Source organism: Drosophila takahashii, chromosome X (genome assembly GCF_030179915.1).
Source record: "Drosophila takahashii strain IR98-3 E-12201 chromosome X, DtakHiC1v2, whole genome shotgun sequence".
Taxonomy (NCBI): Eukaryota; Metazoa; Arthropoda; class Insecta; order Diptera; family Drosophilidae; genus Drosophila; species Drosophila takahashii.
Window position 1 is genome coordinate 20626287 of NC_091683.1, and position 21195 is coordinate 20647481.

A 21195-nucleotide genomic window follows, 5' to 3' on the forward strand; every position below is an offset into this window, starting at 1 on the left:
CGTTTGTCTAGCGAGTTCATTTTCATTCTCTCTCTGTCGATTGTAAAACCCTAACATTATTGGGTGCAGATATGAGGGCAACTAATTTTATAACGATCATGAAAGCGGAAAACGGGAAAGAAAACAAAAAACAGCAAGGTAATGAACGCGGCAAACCGGGAAATTTATCAAAGTTTTATGGATTCGGTAGCCAAGAAATGTGTCTGGGTCAGTGTTTATAAATAGATAACTAGATATATCCTTATCGTTATTTATTCTGCCCTTCAAATCCTTCCAATCAACTGTCCCGTTTGAGACAACGACACATCCGCTGGTCGGAGAGCTGAAAACCTTGACGTTGATGTGGATTTTCCAGGAAACACATCGCACATGTGACGAAGAACGGAAATTAAAATCCATTCTTCTCCATGCAGAAATGGAATACTTTTCAAATTTCGTACCGCTGGTCAAAAGTTAATGAACCTTAAGGCCTTGAAGGCGATTTAAGACTTGCCGACTTAAGGCTTCTATTTTAAATATTCCTTTTATATCTCTCCTTATTTTGCAGCGATCTCTCGCTTTTTACGCCCCTGGACGATTCATTTTCATTTCGCCAAACAGTTTTATGGCTCCCCAGGAGGAGAGCAGCTCACACACACGCAAAATGAAAGAAATAAAAACTTCTTTTCCACCTGAGGAGCTGCAAGCGGCATAAATTTCTCATTCCGCCAAGGAAATGAGGAAAATAAAGAAAATGGAACGAGCCAAAGGCGACCTAGTTTTCCTTCTTTTTTATTTTACCCCCTCAGCCATTCGTTTTCGTTAATTCCTTGAGAAGCAACAGGAGCAGCATTTTTGCAAATAATTTCAGTTAAATGAAACCCCAATATTCTCTCAGATATTTTTAATTTAATTTGGGTTCAATTATGTTTGTATCATAGTAATAAGTAGACACCTACTTATGAGTTTCCCCCGCATGCACACATGACCCAGCATTTTCCTACGCATTTTCCTCGACAGTTTTTCTTGGCATTTTGCAATTATTGCCGCTGCGTCTGCGTCCGGGGAATGTTGGGAAAAATTCTACTTGCTCTGGAATTTTCAATGTAAATAGTGAATTCATTGGAATTGAAGGGCGGTGGGCTTATGAAGGGTCTGGCAAATCACACAAAGATTTATGAAAGGGAATCAATAAAAGGGCAATTAATTGGGAAATTTATATAATTAAATGAGGTATTTGTATGTTCGTAAAATAAATATTAATCACAAATTAAACAGAAAATGCAACACAAAAAGCATACATTTTTAACTAGGCTGTTCTTTTAATCAAAAAAATCAAAACAGAATAGCTCTGCTCGTTCTCTGCCGTCACACGTACAGTGTACGGGCCCGTTTTCTCGTCTGCATATTACATGTAAAGTAGGCTTCAAACTCTAAACTCTTCCCATATGTTTTCTATGTTTTATACCAACTTTAAATTTAACATGCTGATGAGAAAACGGCCCTATATCTATCGACTTGACTTAATCCTTTGCTCTCAAAAGTTCTATAATAAACTATCGTTACTTTTGGTGCCTCCTGCTCACTTCAACCTTCCCGTTGTTACCCCTGTGACCTTTCATCGCATGCAGCTATCGCATCGAATTAATCAAAACTTTTGAGTTATCCAATTAGCGCGCGTCGAAAAGTTTATCACCTCGCCCATAACATAACCTCAAACCTCTTAACCCCCCGAAGCCACCAATCGGAGGCGGAGGAGTCCCCTATTTGCCGATGGAATGGGATTGGGATTGGGAACGAGAACGGGAATGGGAATCATAAAAGTGAGAAACGAGCGAAAGAGATGGCCTTACGCCGGTAGAAAGAGAAGGGGAGGCGAATGCTTGCGGTGAACTTCATACAACACGTAATTGCTCGACGCGACGAAAGAGACGGGTATAGAGGGGCGATAGAGGGCGACGGGTATACAGATTCCCATTGCTTACCGTTATGGAGATTGAAGATGCGAATTGGGCGGAAAAGTGGGCGGCGGGTGGTTCGTAAAGTGTAGCAGCTGTTTAGCAGGAAGGAAAACATAAATGAAAATCAATAAATAAAAATTTTATCGCACGTAAGGGGGGAGCAAAAAAAGGAAGAAGAAAAAAAGAGGCTTAAATTAACTCACGCACACACACACACACAGGAACAGAAAGAGACGGCAAATCGTTTGGCGGAGGGGGCGTGGGAAAGAGAGGGCAGAGTTTTAGGGCCAAACTGCAAAACCGCCAAACAAAATCGATAAATCTGCAACCACACAGTGGGCGCCAAAAGAGGACGGCATGCTAATGCAATTGGCCAATAAATCATCGAATAAAACTGCATAAAAATGTCGGTCCACACAACTAGGAAAAGTGAAAATGCATTGAAAAAAATTATGAATAAAATTGCTGCATTTCGTTAATCTTTAAATATAAATTGAAAAAACATTTTACACCTTAAATGTAAAAAAAAAATAATTTTAAAATTAATTTGTAGCTGACAAGTTAAATGCAATTTCTGGCTCAAACTCCACATTCAATTTTTTTGAGTGCACAACTAGCTGGCATAAGAACCCCCACGGCTTAGTCAATCACAGCTGAGTGCATCCAGCCATCAATCAATTAATCAATCAAATAAATGTCCGACAACGAGCGGCCCTCAATCGTTTACATCAGTCAGCAATTTGCTATCAATTAGATAATGGCTTATCGGCAGAGCGATTCTAGTGACGAAAGCAGCTCACAACTCACACCCTTCCCCCGTTTTTTTTATATTTTCTTCTTAACCCACTGAGCACACTTCAGCATGATTTATGGCTAAAACGAGATAGCGCTAGTTAAACCTCTCGAGAAGCCAAAAACTCAAAGCTACCAAAACAATCGCGGGGACACATATTAGCCATAAATCTGTATAACACTCGCGGCCATAAATCAATATTTAAATGCTAATGGAAAGCCACAGGCTACAGCAACAATTAGCACAGTACAGTGAGCCATAAAAGGCAAGAAACACCGCCGATTATCTCGGAAAGTCTGAAGAGACTCAGACGGCGCCAAACAAAACAAAGCGATCCAATTAAACCGAATCGAAATCGAAATCGAATCGGATCAGATCCGATCACTTGAACCTCGCCCTTTAGGTTTTTCCACCATGCGATGGTGTAGTGCAGTTAACAGTGGCGTCCATTAATTTATAGCTACCTTAAATTAAATAAAAAATTCCTATTTTTGAATATTAATATTTTTTTTTATTTAAGATTTCCAACTTGAATAGCTTTCCATTCTCACAGTGCATTTTGTGCACCTACATTCGCGGCCATAAAAATGCACTCAGCCAATATTGCAACTATTTATAGACCTTAATGGCTTCATCAGAATTTAATGAATTAAGGAAAATGCATTAAAGTGGCAAATAAGAGTATAATCGTGGCCATAAAAATATAACCACTGCACGATCATCGGGGCTGCAGAAAACGGGGAGAGTGTTTGCCACCAAGACGAAGACGCTTTGGAATTCCGTGGGTTGTCTCGGGTGTTTATTAATAGCCGATACGTGACCAGAAGTACGACTTGGAATTATTGCCCATTTCGTGTGTGACAGAGCTGAATATTATTCAACGTTCTATTGGCGGGGCCACCCAAATGGAATTGAAAACGGGGCTTACTACAACATATCCGATAACTTTTATGAGGTTTATCTTAATATCTTTCAATAATTGAAAGTTTGTTTGAATCATTTGAAAGTTAAGTTAATGCCTTAATTCTGGATTTATAAAAGATTTCTAAAGATGTTTACACTTTGATTTAATTCAAGTATAGAATATTGGAATTTTTGGCCAAATAAAAGCTAGGCACTTAAATAATACACTGCAGAAAATTAGATGAGAAAGAAGAATAATTTTTGGAATTTAAAAATAGAGTTGCTTTTTCAATATATATATATTGTGATTTCTCTCAGTGTCAGCAGGGAAAAACTTTTGATTTGCTTATGCAAAAAGTTGTTGCTTTTCATGCAAAGCTGAATGTTAACTCCGGATTTTCTGCCTTCCGTTTGTTTACAATTTTAGCTTTGATTTCGATTTGCGCCGGCCAAGCCAAGCAGCAAATAGAATTTTGCCTCGCAAATAAATAGGATAAATGTTGGGGGCGTGTGAAAGAAAGGCCGTGAAGGGGCGGGAAAACGGGAGAGCGGGAAAGCGGGAAAACCGGGAAAGGGACCCGAATCCAAAAGCTGGACCCGTGGTAAATTACATTTAAGAAAATCAACGCCCGATGGCCGAACGGAGTTAAACTTTTCGCAGTGAAAAGCGGCAACGTTGCCGGGTGGAAAAGAGATGGCGATAGGATGGGGAAACGGAAGAAAGAGAGGGCGAGAGTCTGAAGGATCCCATTCAGTGGAAAACGAGAGCTGAAAATTCAATTTGATTTGATTTGATTTTCGTTCTCGTTTTCGTCTGAATGCACAACAGGAGTGGAAGAAGAGCAAGATGATATCAAATTAGTTGAAATAGAAAATAAAATCAAGGGGAAGAGGAAGAGACGGGAAGGATAAGTACGAGTTCCAATAAAAAGCAAGAGTTTCACAGAAAGTTTTAGCAGATCATCTAACCTTTGGGTTAAATATTATTTGATCATTATAAAATAATTATGAAGGTGATTCATCCAACATCCAACTATAGAAACATCTAGAAGGTCACAGGGTCAAATAACGAATGATATTAAAATATAGGTTAAGCCTTCTTTGGAACGCCATAGAAACACCATAATAATATTTGATCAATATGAATTTTGGTATACAAGTTTTAATGAGTACATACTTGGCAAATCAGATAGAAATGTCTAAAACTTTTAGAGGATTTCATTAAAAGTTAAAAAAATTTAGAATAATATTTTTAAAAAGTCTTTGAATAGGGGAAAATATAAAAATTATGGTTTTATTGAATAAAAGAACAATTAAAAGGTACCTGCACTTATCAATAATGATCATACTTGTTTATTGTAAACTATTGTACCATAATTTATATACCCTTTTTAACACTTCTTATCAAGCACACATAAAAAAAAGCGAAAAAAAAGAAATGAATAAAAAATAAACTGTTCGCGTGTCCAAAAAAAAATAGAGCCAAACATGAAAACATGTTTGTGTAGACCCAAAAAAGATTTTCCATTTGGTTTGTGTTTGTGTGATATATTTTTTTTCGGTTTGCAGTTGTTGCGCTGATAAAAATCAACAGTCGCTGCTCTGCCGACGTCGACGTCGACGTCGACGCCAGCGTCGTCTCGTGCGGCCGGCGAAAAAAGGTTCTCTTCTTCTTCTCGTTTTATTTGTTTGTGCTTTTGGTTGTTTTTTATCGCAACTTTTAAACTGGGCCGCAGCAATTAATTGAAAACATTAAAATTTGTCAGAGGTTTGGGTGTTTTTTTAAATGCTTTTTTGTTCGTTTTTTTTTTCTTTTTCGGTATTTTGTTTTTTATTTTTCCAATTAATTCTGCTCGGTTTTTGTTTGCTTTGCCTTATGCTTTTCATTTTCCTAATTAATGGGAAAGTGTTTTCATATTAGATTCTTAATTATATAATTTGTTATATTTTTTCAAATTTATTTGTACTTCTTGTACGCAATTAAGTAGGGTTTTAATGCTTAATTATATTTATTTTATATTTTCCCAATTAATTTATTGTTTTTTTTGTTTAATGTTTGTACTAGTTAATTTAGATTTGTTTTTGTTTCTCTTGCTCTATTTGCTCTTTCACTCTCTTGCTGCTGCTTCTTCCTCTTCTTCCTTCTCTCTCTCCCGCTCCCTGCATCTTCCTCTCTGTTTTGTTTATTTGTCTGTTCTGTTCCACTTGTTTTCGCCTTTTGCAATTGTGCTTTTCCACCCTTTCTCCCACCTCCTTCGTCCGCTGCTCTCATCTCTTCTTCTTCGCCTTAATATTATGCACACACTTCGATTTTGCCGTTTTATTTTGTTTGCCTTTTGCCAGAATAATGCGCGATTTTGGGCCGATTTTTAGGCGTTTTCGTTTTGCGAATTGTTCACGAATTTCGCGATTTGCGTTTTTGCGGAATATTTTCGAACGCAAATTGTGTGTGCGCGAACGGCGAACGTTGTTATATGACGGAGACGATGAAAACGATGAAAACGTTGAAAACGAACGAGCGAAAACGACTGCCTGCGTCGGCGTCGCAGTCTACGCCGGCAGAGACGCGGCGAAAAACGAATTGAGGCGAAGGAGAGCCAGCCGGGCCAGCGAGTGCGAGCGAGAGGACGCGATGCCACTGAGAGAAATGCTTTGAGATAATCACGAAGAGTTTTATATTGCTATAAAATTTAAGTATTTAAAGGAGTGTTTTTTTATTTTGAAGTTCAAATATTTTAGCACATACGTCAATCGCCTATTTAAAACAAAAAATTGAAATTGAATTGAAAATAATGAAAAACACAGCTAAGAAGGTCGTTGAAAAACAACTAAATCTTCCTACAAATTTTTATTGACCTTGAAGAATTGTTGTCTTTTATAAAATATGAAATGTTATCTATTTTCAAAAGTTATACATTTAATTTTAAAAAGTACAAGATTGTGCTAACATTATTTTCTTGCAGTGTAGCCTAAAATAAGCGCCAGCGTAGATGCTTAGCCTAATGCGAAAAAGAGAGGGCGAATAGAAGCAAAAGAAGCAATTGAAATTGAAAGTTGTAATGAGACAGCGACTTGAGATTCATCATCAAACAGCTGCCGCTGACTAGTGCCCTCTCGCTCGCACAGTGGCGCCCTCTCTCTTGCGACCATATTGCCCTCTCCCTTCGGCTAACAGCGGAAATCCAATTACAAGCAGATCGGGCAGACATAGCGTCGTCGTTACTTTTTTTCTTCATTATTTTCCCTTTTTTTAACTTCTTGCACAATGACTCAAAAAAGTGCCGGAACAAAAATTGGGATGTGCAAAAAAGTCCGGCGAAAATACGTACACATGCATATATACATATATGTTTGTATATATAAAATGCAAAAAGAGGGAGACTTTTAAATTGTTGTTCGGGGAATTCAAATTCAGACACATGTAAAATCTGCATACACATGTAAGTACACATGTGTGATTTATGCAGCCATAAATTGGGTGTCATACTTTGCCAGCTTAATAAATTAAGCCATTTTCTGGTTTCAGCAATCAAGTCAAATGTGCAATCAATTTAATGGCAATTTTTCCACATTAATTGACTGTCAAATAGTTTAGTTTAGTAAGGATTTTATATTTATTGATTTGTATTTTTTTAAAATATATATATATATATACAGTCGTGGAAAAAATAATAGGCACGACTTTTATTTCTTCATTTTCCTTAAATATTTCTGACTTAAAAGAAATTTTTAAATAACTTATCTTTAAAAACAAAGACAAAACAGTTTTTAAAAAAATGTTAGTTCATTTTATTCGAAGAAAACTACCAAAAAACAAAAAAATAATTATTATTTCTACCATAGCTACATATATATAAATTGTTCCAATTCTAAATCGCACCAACTGCAGGTTCGCTAATCTCTTGGCTGCTTCTCCATATTCATTTATCACATGTGATAAAAGGTAAAAACGACAATAGCCTCGAATTTATTTGCTTTTCTGGGGGGCTTTCGGTGGATTCTACAAAGCGTGCCGACTCTTTGGATTCTTATCAGCCAGCAAAGCGCTTATCACAGAGCCAGCTAAAGAAGAAAAAAAACTACAGACCGGCCCCCAACAAATAGAATATAAATTTAAAGCAAACAAATGGAGCGCACAAATAGTGGGGGAAGCCAACAATTAAGTGCAGGAACTAAGAACCAGTCTTATATTATTCCGCATCTTTGAGCAATAATCACTTATTGTTTATAGCTTGCACGAGCTCCCAAAATCAATGGCGAGTATCTCAAATTAACCCGTTCATCATGGCGAATACGCAATGTGCAAAATAAGCTCATTGTTTAGCTTCCACTGCTTTGTTTTCAATTGCCGATGCAAATAAGCTTACCGAAGTTGCTCGATTAATTACAATGTAGATAGTGCACATAATCGACTTACCTGCAAAGAGAAAAGGGGAGTAAATGGTTAATTAGCAGGGCTTACTAGTTAATACTTGGGAACAGTACACTGTTGAAACTCAAAACTATTATAAAAAAGGTGTATGTTAAAAAATCGATTGCATATCTATACAACTACAAAGCCATTTATCAATATAAAGTTTACCCAGAGGCCAAAAACTACTTTAAATTTAAGGTAAAAAATGTTAAATAATAGTGCTAGTAATGAAACTCAAAACTATTATAATAAAGGTGTATTTTAAAATATCGATTGCATCCGACATCTTTATATCGAAAAAACCACAAAGCCATCGATCGTTAAGAACTTCATCCAGGGACCAAAATCTACTTTAAAGTTAGGGTTAAAAATATGAAAAAATTGTGATATCGAAGTCTAAAAACATATCGATTAATTGTACATATTATAAATAATCGCTTTATAAAAATCAACTTTGTAATCAAAAAAGATAAAAAAGGGATTTTTGTTTTGATGTAACATGATTAGTATTTGCATATTCGCGATTCCGAGTAAACACTGTACCGTCAGCAACGACCTTTGAAGTTCTCGAGGAGGTGGAAACGAGTGGGTGGCTCTATTCTCAGCTTCTTATTGGATTCGTCGGTTGATGTTGCTTATTTTGGGGTTCGGGTTCGGGTTTTGGAGGTTTTTGTTTGCCTTTGTTGTTCTTTACTTTATTTCGGTGACAAGTTGAGCAGATTAACATTTTACGCAATTAATACGAAAGGAAAATAACAGGCGTTAAATGCTAATTGCCAAATGTGAAACAAACAGATGACGACAAAAAAATACACCAAAAAAAAAATAGGATTGGCATGGGAAAATCACCCACCGTTTTTCGAGGGGGTTTGCAACCTTGAACTTTGACCTCGCAGCATTCTAATCTGCGCCTAAAATTTGATTGCTCTGAATACAAAAAATAAGTACAAAAAAAGGGAAAGACGCTTTTCTCTTCGCATTTCTCTGCCGACGCAGCTGCCGGCGTCGCAGCAAAGCCACCTGAGCAGAGATCTTCCCTCTCTTTCGCAACGCTCGACGACAGTTGCCCCGTCTCTTTCTTTTGATTTCTGAAGGATATATGGCAGGATGGCCAAGTAATAATTAGTCCCAAGTGGGTTTCGCAGCAAGCAGCTTAGCGATTGCAGAAAACCGAAAATGGGCTGGGAAATTCGGGGGGAAAATAGTGGTGCGGGGGATGGTCGTCTCGAATAATCGAGTATAATGGCCAGCAGGATAATATCCTGCTGATTGGAATGCCTCGAGTCGAGTATTTGCTGGCGAATCCATTCGTAATTGAGTTAGTCCATTAATCCACACATCCAATCGGTATTTATTCGATAATCACTCAGATTCTAACCCTTCACCATATGCATCATTACACCAGAGGAGATTGACAATCGATTGGTTTTTCTCTACTACAAATCAAAGTAAAGAACTAAGATTTAAATATAAAGTAATAAATTTATTCTTTAGTAATTCAACATATCCATTCGGTATTCATTCGATAGTCACTCAGATTCTAACCCATCACTAGAGGAGATTGAAAATGGTTGATAATATCGATTGATTTTTCTCTTTTATCTCGACCAATCAAAGTAAAGAATCAAGATATAGAAGTTGTCAAATGATTTTATTACACATGTTTCAACTTTAATAAATTCCGAATTTTTTAATAAATAGTATAAGTACATTCATCATAATAAACCATTTTCCAATGACATATTATCCCAGCACGAATTTATTAAAGTCTCGTGACTCCTTTGAGTGCGGTCTTTAATGGTCCAGAATTTCAATTGTATATTGCTCAAACTAATGAATATCACATGCTCTGATTGATCCTCTTGTGCTATTCATTTGAACGTATTCTGTGGATCGCATGTGCCCGCAGATCGTGTGCTATCAAAATTGCCTGCAATTTTAGCGTAGTTTTTGTTTTTCACTCATTGCTGATTTCTGTTTTGCTTTTTGTTTTTTGTTTTTTTTCTACTTTTTTGCAGTTAGATAAGCTTTGCTTTGCATGGGGACTCGGTCATGCTTTATTAAACAAATGGCACAACTCGCGGGTAGAAGTATAGTTTATGAATAGAATTCTAACAACTTAATTATAGATATCGCCGAAGAGAGATCCCCATGGAGAACGGAACTAGAAGGGGTCTATCAACACAGAAACATTCATTATAAACCTTCAAAAAGTTATAGCCCGCAGTGTGGAATGTCATTAGGGAGAACATTAAAATGCGGTTTTAATAAAATCTTCTTATTCTAATAAAATATTGACAATATCAAAACGATATCGGCATGTCACGAAACATATTAATTGTAAACTATCGCCAAAGTTTCGATAACTTAAAACTAATCTGCCAATTAAAATCTATTTAATATAGCTTCTTAATATAGCTTCTCTGAATTTTGATAACGGATCGATGTGGACATTTATAATCTAGTTAACTATTTAAATTTGATGTGGGCAAAAATCTGCTTTATATATTTTTTCAAAACAATTGTTTAAATTTCAAAAACTGTTCGATAATTCCAATTTTTCACCTACATCGGCGGAATGTAGAACTAATCTGTCAATTAAAATCTATATAATAGAGAAATGAAAACGAATAAAGAAGATGCTAAGAAAGATATTATTCTTTCAGTGTGCAACAATCGATCGAATTGTGATAATTTATCCATAGACACTCCTCTCACATAGATGGTTTGAAATTTGGTAACTAATCGATATGACCATTTCTAATTTAGTTTATTAGCTAAAATTTATATAGGCTAGAATCCACATTATTGAATTTAAAAAAAAAAATGATAAAATTTCGTTAACTGATCGATAATTCCAATTTCTCACTGATTGTTGTTTATAAAGAGTAGTGCCAAGACAAAGAAGATGCTAAAACCGATAGTACTATTGTTTCTGTGCGCAGTAATCGCTCGAATTGCGATAACTTATCGATAGGCCCGCTGCCCCCTCTCACCTAGATGGCGAATTGCGGAAGTTGTAGCAACAGCAGCAGAAGGAGCACACCATATACACCAGGAAGTTGATGCTGCCGCACCACGTCGACGTTGAAGTATTACCGCTGCAGCCGCCGCTGCTGCCGCCGATGCCGCTGCCGGTGAGCGTACCGCTCGAGTTCTGCTCCTCGCTGCCGGTCGCAGCGCAGCTGCTGCTGTTGTTGTGGTTGTTGTGCTGCTGCTGCTGCTGGAAGCCAGCAGCGCCCGCTGCCGCTGCTGCGATAATCGATGCCGCCGATGATTTGCGACGTCCCGCCGCCGCTGACGTTGCAGCGCTGCTCGCTGTTTCGCTGCTCTTCTGGCGCAAAAAGCGTCCAAGGCGCGGGGGGGCGTGGCTCTCGAGGGCGGGCGGGGCGCTGCTGGTAGAACGCTTGCGCTCTGCCGACGTCGCTGCTTGCTTCAGGCGCTGCTGATCGTCGACGAAGGAGATTTGCTTCCACTTTTTCTTCTTCTTCACTTTGGCGGTGGCTTTCAGAAGATTTCGCGATCTATATGTTGTTGTGGTTGTTGTTACAGTTGTTGGTGTTGCAGTTGTTGAAGTGCTTGTTGTTGTAGCTCTGGCTGTTGTTGTTGTTGTTGTTGCTGCTGCCGGCGGCGTTGGACGCGCTGCAACGGCGACGTCGGCGTCGTCGTCACTTTTGGCCGCCAGTTCAGAAGCTCACACGCACACACACATAGGTACTAGGCGCACGCACACAATCACGCAGGCAGAGCGCTGCGTCGACGTCGCGGCGGCGGCATTCTAGAATTTTGCGAGAATTTTTTGAAAAAGATTTTTACGTTTTTTTTAGAATTTTTTTGTATCAAAATTGCTGTATTTTTTGTAGAATTTTTGAAGAGATTTTATATTTTTGAAGATTTTTAAATTGGAAATCTGATATTTTTTGAACGACTATTTTGAATTTCGGAGAATTTGATAAGTTTTCCTTAGTTTCAATTTTTGATTTTTATTGAAGTGTGGTATTTCTTTAGTTTTTATTGTGGTTTGAGACCTTTTTAAGTAATACGAAACTATACAGGTTTTTTTTGTGAAGTTTTGATTTTAATTTGAAGACTTGTTGACTGCTAAGTTAAGACTTAAATAATTTTTATGGTTAAAAACAAAGTTTTAAAAAAGTTTTTTCAAATTTAATTTTGGCTTTACAAAAAATGTATTTTTAAAAGTTTTTTTGGGTTTTTAATTTTCTGTTTTTTTCACGCCTTCTTTTTAGGAATTAAAAGTGCGTTTTTGCGGTGGTTTGAAGATATATTTTATTTTATTATTTTTTAAGGATTTACACAGCGTTGTTTTATTTTGGGTTTTCTTTCTTTTAACTATTGCAAATTACACTTTTTTTTGTTAATTTTTTTAATAAATATGTTTTGATTTTTATGGTTTACCACACTTGGTTTTCCTCTCCAATATTTTTAACTATTTAATATATTGTATTACGGAATTGTACCTATTTTTGGGTAATCTTATTTATCACCTAAACTTATTTGATTTCATTTGAATACTCACTCGCAATTACGGTTATCTTTCTTGTTTTCAAAAGCTTGTTTTGATTACTGGTCTATTTTCACTACTGGACTTTCTTTGTTTGGGTTTTCGCTCATTGTATATTTGTCTACATTTAGGTTTTTAGATTTTTAGTTGTGGCTCTGCTATTGTCTTTGTTTCTATTGTTCGCTAGTTATTAATTAGTAATATTGGTTTTAAATGGAGTATTTTGATTTATTGTATTTTCACTGAGGGGTTTTTATTGTAGCATGTTTGGTAGTATTTTTTCTGTTGCAACTTTGGCGATTTTCTTGGCTTTAATATGCTTTGTTTTATTGTGCTTTGTTAGCACGCTTTTTGCTTTTATTCGGATGCCGCCCTTTGTTTGATTTTTGTTTTGTTTATTTCGCACTAACTTTTAAACGACTTTTGGAATATACAATATTTCTATTTTCCGCAATTTTCTGTAATTACGGCTGGCAATATTTTTGATGTATTTTCCCTTTGTGGCTTTTTTCTGCTTGCCGCTTATCATTCCACTCTGTTATCTTTATTTCTGCTGCTTCTTTTATGTAATTTACAGCTTCTCTTTGCTCTCCCCCTTGCGTTGTTTTGTTGTTGTTTTGCACACACGTGCGAGGAGCACTTGAAAAAAAAGGTTAAACAAGAACAAAAAATACACGGGCAATGCTGTTTTATTTACCGAATATTTAGCATTTACGATTTTTACGCGTATCCATTGTTTACTATTATTGTGATTTGTTTTTTTCGTTTTGTTTTTTATTTTTATTATTATTTTTAGGCGGCGCGCGCGCACACACACACGCACCCACACGCACACACACACGATATGCGATATGCGATGCGATGCGACCGCACAACACTTTGCGTATGAACAATAATTTTTGGGGCGCCCGACGGCGTCTGCTACTAACACGCCACCTACAACTTCGCGAGAGCGGCGGAGAAAGAAGGCGAGAGAAAGCCGCTGCTTTCGAGAACTGAATGCTCTCTGCTGCAGCGACCGCACAACACTGCCGAAAGCAGCGGCCGAAAGCAGAGGAAGAAAGAGAAAGCAGAGAAATGGCAGCGGCGGCGAAATGCGCCGGCAGCGACGCCGACTGCGGCAGAGGTGGGAGAGCGACGAGACGGGACAAAGAGAAAGAGAGCAAAGTGAACGCGTGCGCGTGGTAAATGAATGAATCTATTTTGCTCAAGTGTTGAATATCATAACTAGGTTCATCTTAAAAAACAATTTCGAATATTCAAGATTCGATCCAAAAAATTTATTTTGATGAGAAAACTGATCAGTATAACCTAGGGATTTATTTTCGCAATTCATAAGGTCGTTTTATATATTTTTTTATAATTCTATATTTTTGTTAATAAATATTTTTTCGATTCTTATATCAAACAGCCATATTTTTAATTATAAGGGTATTTGAAGTTCTCTGCGACAGCTGATAGATTTTACTACTGAATGAAGTGCGCAAAATAGTAGTAACATTATTATCGGGGGACCAAACTCCAAACTTTGGACCAACTGACAGAACTCGCTTATAAAATAAAGCTCCCGGACTTTTCAACTTTCTTATCGGCGGGGAGGAAAGGCGAATAACTTTTTGGCCATTCATTATTATTGTTTATTTTCTAGTATTAACTATTATTTTTGCCGGAACTTTTCTCTTTTGCGCAGAAAGCTGCGCGCTCTTCCAATCAGACAGAGCCCTCTGCTCTGTCGTCGTGCATTCTTATCAGAATCGCCGTACTCGTTTTCCTTTTCTTTTTCTTGTTGTTATTGCCGTTGTTCTTGTTTTTGTTATTGCGCACTGCACTTGAAAACTTCATTTACGCATCTTTTCTCTTTGGCAATTTGCATTCCAGATTTGCATTTTGCATTTCGGTTATTGGCCAGCTTAATGAAGGCAATAATAATAATAAGTTATAAGGGGTCAAGTGATGGGCGCGGCGGCAGCGACGCAGGCAGAGGAGCAACTGCAGCGTTCGTGGTTGACGTCTTCACTAAACACTAGACAACAGGAGTTTAGATAAATTACAAAAATGGTCTAAAAATCCAGTTAAAATTATATAATTTTATAGATTTTTTTTTAAGTTAGAATACTTTATTTTTAATTTTAAGAATAAGAGAATTTGAATTATCAAGAATTTATTAGTATTATAATAATACATAAAAACCCTCCTTCTTATTAAAATGGGGTTTCTCATTAATGATAAGGGAAAATGGCTACTTTTCAAGCTGAATCACTAAAGTAATATTGTTCAGATGAACTGCAAGGTATGCTTATAAATATGCTTATACTTTATACACTGAAAAAAAACTGGGGAACAAACAATCAAGTATTTTTTCTTCTTCTTTTCTGAGATCAAGTATTCCTAACATCGAGACAAAATTGTTCTTGATTTTGTTTACTGAGAAACAACAATAACATGAAATAAAAGATTATTTTATGGTTAAAAATAATGTTAAATAAAATCAATTTATTCTGATTTATTGCAGATTTTGTATTTTTCAACTAGGTATCGAAGATTTCGATAGAAGTATCGCTTTGGAGCCATCCCTACTCTATCGTCCAGTGTCATTATGCGACTCCCGGTCGTGGCTCTTGGGGGCATGGGGCGGTTTTGATTGCTAGATTAGATGGTGACCCCGCCACGGTGACCCCTGCCCTCTAAACTCTACACTGGCCCACCCCAGCCACACACTTAGTGCACTCAGTGCCTCGGCATTTCGTTATTAGCTCTTAAGCTGCCCCAGGTGCCTCAAGGTGCTGCACGCACAAACAAAGGAGAGCGGCGGGCGGAGATCTGGGGGTTGGGGTCACCTAAAAGTTTCAAATTTCTTGCGGCCCAATAAAAATAAACAAAGGAGGCCCGGGCCCCGGCGAAAGTGGCCTGAAATGAGCCCCGGGCTCGGATTGCAATTATCCTGCGAGAGTTATCCATCAAAGATGCCGCTCGCCACTTGTTCTAATGAAAATTTGCTGCCATTCTCAAGGAGTCAAGAAGTCGGTGGATGAGGTTTTTCGCCGGGAACAGGTGGAAGAAGGTGCTCCACCTTGTGCCATTTTCCGGCGTTATGGTTATGACCGCCCCGAACCAGATGGTATCGCAGCTCTATGGTCTTTTGCTTTAAACAGCCAAAACAGGAGATCCATCAAAATGGGAATTAACTGTCCCAGCGAGGGGTGTTCTTAGAGTTTCGTGGATTATGTATTTTAAACACCGGCCAATGTTAAGTAAAGCCATACTATAATCGATTTATAATAATAATAATTTAATATAATAATAAATAATGGGAATTAAGTGTCCCAGCTGGGGTTGTTTTCAGACTTTTGCGGATTATGTTTTTTAAACTCCGGCAAATATTAAGTAAATTCATCTATGAAGAATATATTTATAATAATAATATTTTATTATAGTACTCTAAAAAAACTAAGGATTTTTACCGAACTGAAAGACTAAAAAAAACTATATTTAATTTAAGTGCTTTAAAATAATGATCGTATCCTAATCAGCTTTATTTCCGTATTAAATTTTTCAGTAGTGGATCAAGGATTTGATTGTAGGGAGAAGGGATTGCAGTACGAATTTTGTGTTGCATACTTTTTGAATACCCAATTTACCCAAAATATTTCCCCAATATTCATGAATATTTCTTTAAGACTTGCTATAAATTCCACTAATAAATATAAGTTTTTTAATGCATTTAAAATATTTTATACACATCATTTAAATACTAGCAATTATAATGTATACAGAAGGGCACAGAAGTGATGAATATATTCGCACCTCAGGTTTTTGTCAACTTTATTTTCCAAAAAAAACGTTATTTATACCCCCTGTTTGAAGGAGTCCTGCTCCCTGCTGTCTTTTAACCCCCCTTAACCCCCCTTAATCTATTTCCCCGCAGGCCTGTGTCCACTTTTGCTTTGACAAACAGCCACAACAATAAAAAAAAAAGGAGCAGAAAAAAATAGAGAGGCGGAGAAAAAAACAGAAAACTAATGGATGGGCAATGGCACCCAAGGGGGCTGGCTTTAGAGATGGGCGGGATGAGGGGGCGTGGCAGGGGTCCTGGGGATATACATACAAATATATACATATATATATATACGCATCGGTTGTTTGTTTGAGAGATTTTTCGGGGACGGCCGTGAGTCAAATATTTGTGACAAAAACGTTTGGTTTTATTTTCGCCACTCGTGAAACTCGAATTTCATGAGGGTTTTTTCAGGGGCAAAATTACCTGAATTGTTTTGGTGTTTTTTTGCATCCCCACTTTGGTGTGTATATATGTTATAAATATTGGTCGAATTAAAGCCAAGGTATTTAATATTTAAAATGCTATTCTATTACTACATTTTCTTTGAATTAATTTCATTTAATTTTCATAGATATTTCCTAGAATTTACAAGAATTTGATGTATCCTGTCATTAAACTTTAATACTTGGCTTCTGACTACCAAAAAATACCCTAGCTAAGTAGTTTGCAACCGAAAACATTTTCATTATATTCTTCTCCGATTTTTTCGTGCTTAATATTTTTCAATTTCCTGCTCTTTGAGCTCCGGTTTCGTTTGAGATTTTCGCCCCGCCCGCTGAGCGTGTGTACCCAAAACCAACTGCCACGCCCACGCCCATGCCGCCCCCCTTTGACGCACAGCTAACGGTACTGCCAGCGGGCGGTTGAGCGGTGGGCGGGGGGCGTGGCCGGCGGACAAACAAATTGCATGCGTCTCTCATTTCTCATTTCGCATTTCGCTTGCCTTCCGCAGTTACAGTTGCACTTGCAACAGCGCCAGGTGGGCGGTCTGCCACGCCCCCGCAACACCAAAATATACGTATATAAAAAAAATAATGCAGTCTTACAAAATATGGAATATTTCAGGTTTTAAATCTCATCATAATCAGATGCAATAATCATAAGGTAATCAAATGAATGTCATGTGGTTATCATATTTAGAATATAATCGTATCATGATCACATCATAATCGAATAATGTTTATAACATATTCAAAACATTATAATATCATATTCATATCATATTTATATCATATTTATATCATATTTATATCATAATCATATCATATTAAGATCATATTCATGTCAAATTTATATAATTTCATATCCAATTCATGTCATATTGATTGATTTGGGATTTGGGTTGCCAATTTTTTGTCAACAAGTTTTCTTTTCAGTGCATCAGCTCAGTTCTCTTGTCTAGCCACTGCACATACCGAAAAGTTAATCATAAAAACGCCGAGCGAAAATGCCAAGGTTCAACGTGTTGCTGATTGTTTTTTCTCCTGGGTGTCAAATTGTTAAAACGACGTGGTAAAAGGGGTCAGGGGGCAGAGGGGTGGTGGAACGGCTGAAAAGAGGGCGGACTGACACGCCCACCAACCAGTTGCACGCTGCGTATACGCAATAATCGCTCTTACAAAGCCAAAAGCTTTTTTGTTGACCGTTTAAAGTTTAAAAAACATTCAATTTTGTCTAGAAATAAGATGCAATCGAGCTTACCCAAAGGCGCATACTTATAATTAAAGACGGTAGCAAGTGCACACAATCGACTTACCTGTAAAGAGAAAGAGGTAAAGCGATTAATTAGTAAGTTGAAATTGGATTTATAAGGAGATTTATTTAATATTAATATTTTAAATGTAATTTAAACGTATTGAATATTTTATTTTAAATATTTTGCCATTTTTATAGAACATAAAAATTTAAATAATTTAACGAATAATTAAAAAAATAGATTAATCATATTTTAAAATTATTATAGATATTTTTAGGGTCTATAATATCGATTTTTTTCTAAGTATCTAAATAATATTTGAATTAGTTGAAAATTTGTAAATCTTGATTTATTCTACAATCCTGACCCTAAGCAACAAAAATAGCATTGAGCTGGTTTTTCACGCGTGAGCTTTAAAAGCTTTGTAATTTCAATAGCTTTTCCAGGAAAGTTAAGTGTGGTGAAAAGCTGTATGGAAAGTGCTCTGCCATTTTCCAAAGCTTTTGGTTTGCTGCCCTGCTACTAAGCTTTTTACGCTTTATAATGTTCTACTGATCAATGTTATAAAGATTTTGTATCTATAGATTTATAGACATCATTTTTTTTGGGTTGTAGTTTTCTTATTTCTTTTCCTCTTTTGATACGAATTTTCCCCCTTACATTTTTCATTTACATTTGCCTGCAACTAATCACATTTTTTTGACCAACGAGGGGGCCAGATTTATTGTCGTCTTTGCTCCTAGATTTGTTGCCCCTTTTTCCTTTTAGCTTTTGGTCAAAGTGCAGCAGGGGTTTTAAAGCTCAGCTGCTGAGCAGCTCAAACGTGAAGGGAAAAAGGGAAAAAGAAAAAGGGAAATGGTTAAAAAAGTAGTCAAAGCCAAAATCCGGCCCCTTGGGACAATCAGCGTTTTTTTTCGCAGACAACTGCGAGTTATTAAGGGAAAAATAAAGATAACCAAAGAAAAAGTGACTTAATTAAAAACTACAGAATATTTATTTATAGTATGGACTGCTATTTAATTTGAGATAAATAAGAAAATTACTAGGAATCAATGTTTTATATTCATAAGTGTCCGACATTTCAACTATAATTTCTGTTGAAAAAACCAAAAGAATTTTAATAAATATAGGGGAGAGTGGGGGAATTTCGTCACAGGGGCAATTTCGTCACCTGCAATATCTCGGAATCCATAAGTCGTAAAAATATATAATTTTTTTGTTTTAGTCCTTCAAGACGGCCAGACACAACCAATGCATTTGTTTTGCACAGAAGGCCAAGATAATTAAGCTATAATATTAAATGTGTTTTAACAGTTCAAAAGCTACATTTAGTTCTCGACGAAATTTTTTCTGTATGCCACAATTCAAAAGGAATAAGATACACGATTTTTTATATAATACACAGTGCTATAATGTGCATTTCTGTGTCAGTGATTTTTAACTTCGCGCCTAATTTCGCAAGAAAAATAATTATTTCTAAAAAAGTACGGTCTGGGGAAATTTCGCCACCCTACGCTAAGGGTAAATTCGCACCTATTTTAAATACATATTTTTATATTTGAGGAGCTGGCTAACGAACAGACTACCAGCAGCAGCAACAAATATAGGACGTCAACAAAAATGGTACGCTTGATCAGTGTAGCATATTTTCAGGCGTTAAACTCCCTACATTTTTCAGGTGACGAAATTTCCCCAGTTGTGTGGTGATTTTACCCCCCTGTGTGGTGAGATTGCCCCAGTATATTGGTTTTACATTTTATTTTTTTATAAATCACCAAGCTAATTAAAAAAATAGGGGAATGTCACATTTTAAAGCTTGGTGCTAACCGCATTCAACAATAAAAATAGAAATATGATAACGTGTCTCAAGATGGACAAAAAATAGCTTTGAAAAAATGCTGACGAAATTCCCCCACTCTCCCCTACAAGTATTTTATGGATTATTAAGGGAAAATGAAGATAAACAAAGAAAAACTGATTAATTAAAAACTACAGGAGATTTATTTATTGTTTGCATTGTTATTTAATTAGATATAAACAAGGAAATCATTTTATTTATTTATTTGTAAAATTAATAGGTAAATTAAAATGAATCAATGTTTTATATTTATTTAATTTGAAGAACAAACGCCAATAAACTATATCGGATAATTTATTTAAATATTTTTAAAATTAAATTTAAATTACCCAGAGCTTTGTTATACAAAATAGCTGCCAAAGTTTCCTGCATTTTTCGAGTACTTCGCATTGAGTTTCCGCCATTTGCCCATTTCAATTGCCATTTTGCTTTGCCTCCTGTTTTCTCCCTTTTAGTGAAATATATATTAAATTCCCCAACTCTTTTGCCTTTGTCCCTTTCTTTTTAATGGTTTTGTGTTTATTATCATTCCTCCTCATCCGCGGCCTCACCTTTTGTGCCTCGTATTTTGTATTTTGTATTTCGTTTTTCGTTCTTCCCCAGCATTTTCCCATCTCGGATTGCCTTTATCTTAGGGATATACTTCAAATGGCCATCCGAGATGCCATCGTCTTCGTCTTCGTTTCGTCTTTTTCCCTTTACAAGATGGCCTTGCAAATGTCACACGTGTCGTATGCATAATATACGCAATGTCAGCATTTAAAGACGGAATATAAGTCTAAGTCTAACAAATGTAATTATCTGCATATCCACATAATGCCACTTTATTTGTTTAAATAATTAGCTGAGCTCGATTTTCATTTGCATTTTAATTCCACTGCCAAAGTTGAGTCATAAATAAACGGAGGGCGGGAAAGTTGGGGCAAGGGAGACGTGATTTATAGTTGATTTAATGCCTCTTAATTAGCGTTAATATGTTTTTATGGTAGGCCCTTTTTAGCTCATTTTCTAGAGGACTCAATTTGGTCAAAGAAATTTCCACACAACCTACTGCTTAGTAAACAAAAAATACTAGACTTCAAAGCTATTTAAAGAAAGCTTTAACAATGTATTATCAATTTTTATTTTAGTTTTTAAACTTACTTAGGTTAAGAGGGAAAATCTCTTTCATCAAACTTGTGCGTTAAACTTAAGGCCTCATCAATTTGAAGTATAGAATATCGGAACTCAC

General features: G+C 36.5%; 2 protein-coding genes across 13 annotated transcripts in view; both read right to left on the bottom strand.

Moving 5' to 3' along the window:
- Window positions 1-21195, bottom strand: part of dnc (phosphodiesterase dunce) — a 191260-nt gene that overhangs the window by 49908 nt on the left and 120157 nt on the right. For 2 of the 12 annotated variants that reach the window (XM_070218254.1, XM_070218253.1), the window contains exon 1: window positions 5942-6092. The exons of 6 other annotated variants lie outside the window; for them this stretch is intronic. Coding sequence is in view for 1 of the 6 variants with exons in the window: in XM_070218255.1 (XP_070074356.1) it covers window positions 4961-4983 (23 nt within the window). In the remaining 5 variants the exon portion in view is untranslated. Of the gene's footprint in view, window positions 1-4960; window positions 4999-5886; window positions 6093-12587; window positions 13474-21195 lie in introns of those variants that run through there. 4 more of the 12 variants (XM_070218257.1, XM_070218256.1, XM_017144629.3 and 1 more) reach the window with 4 other exon arrangements.
- LOC138913784 (prophage side tail fiber protein homolog StfR-like) lies at window positions 6481-11827 on the bottom strand. Its single transcript, XM_070218498.1, has 3 exons — window positions 11812-11827; window positions 11047-11743; window positions 6481-8053 (listed from the first exon to the last, which is right to left on the bottom strand). Exons 1-3 carry the CDS (start codon window positions 11825-11827, stop codon window positions 8050-8052), a joined length of 717 nt encoding a protein of 238 aa, XP_070074599.1. The 3' UTR covers window positions 6481-8049.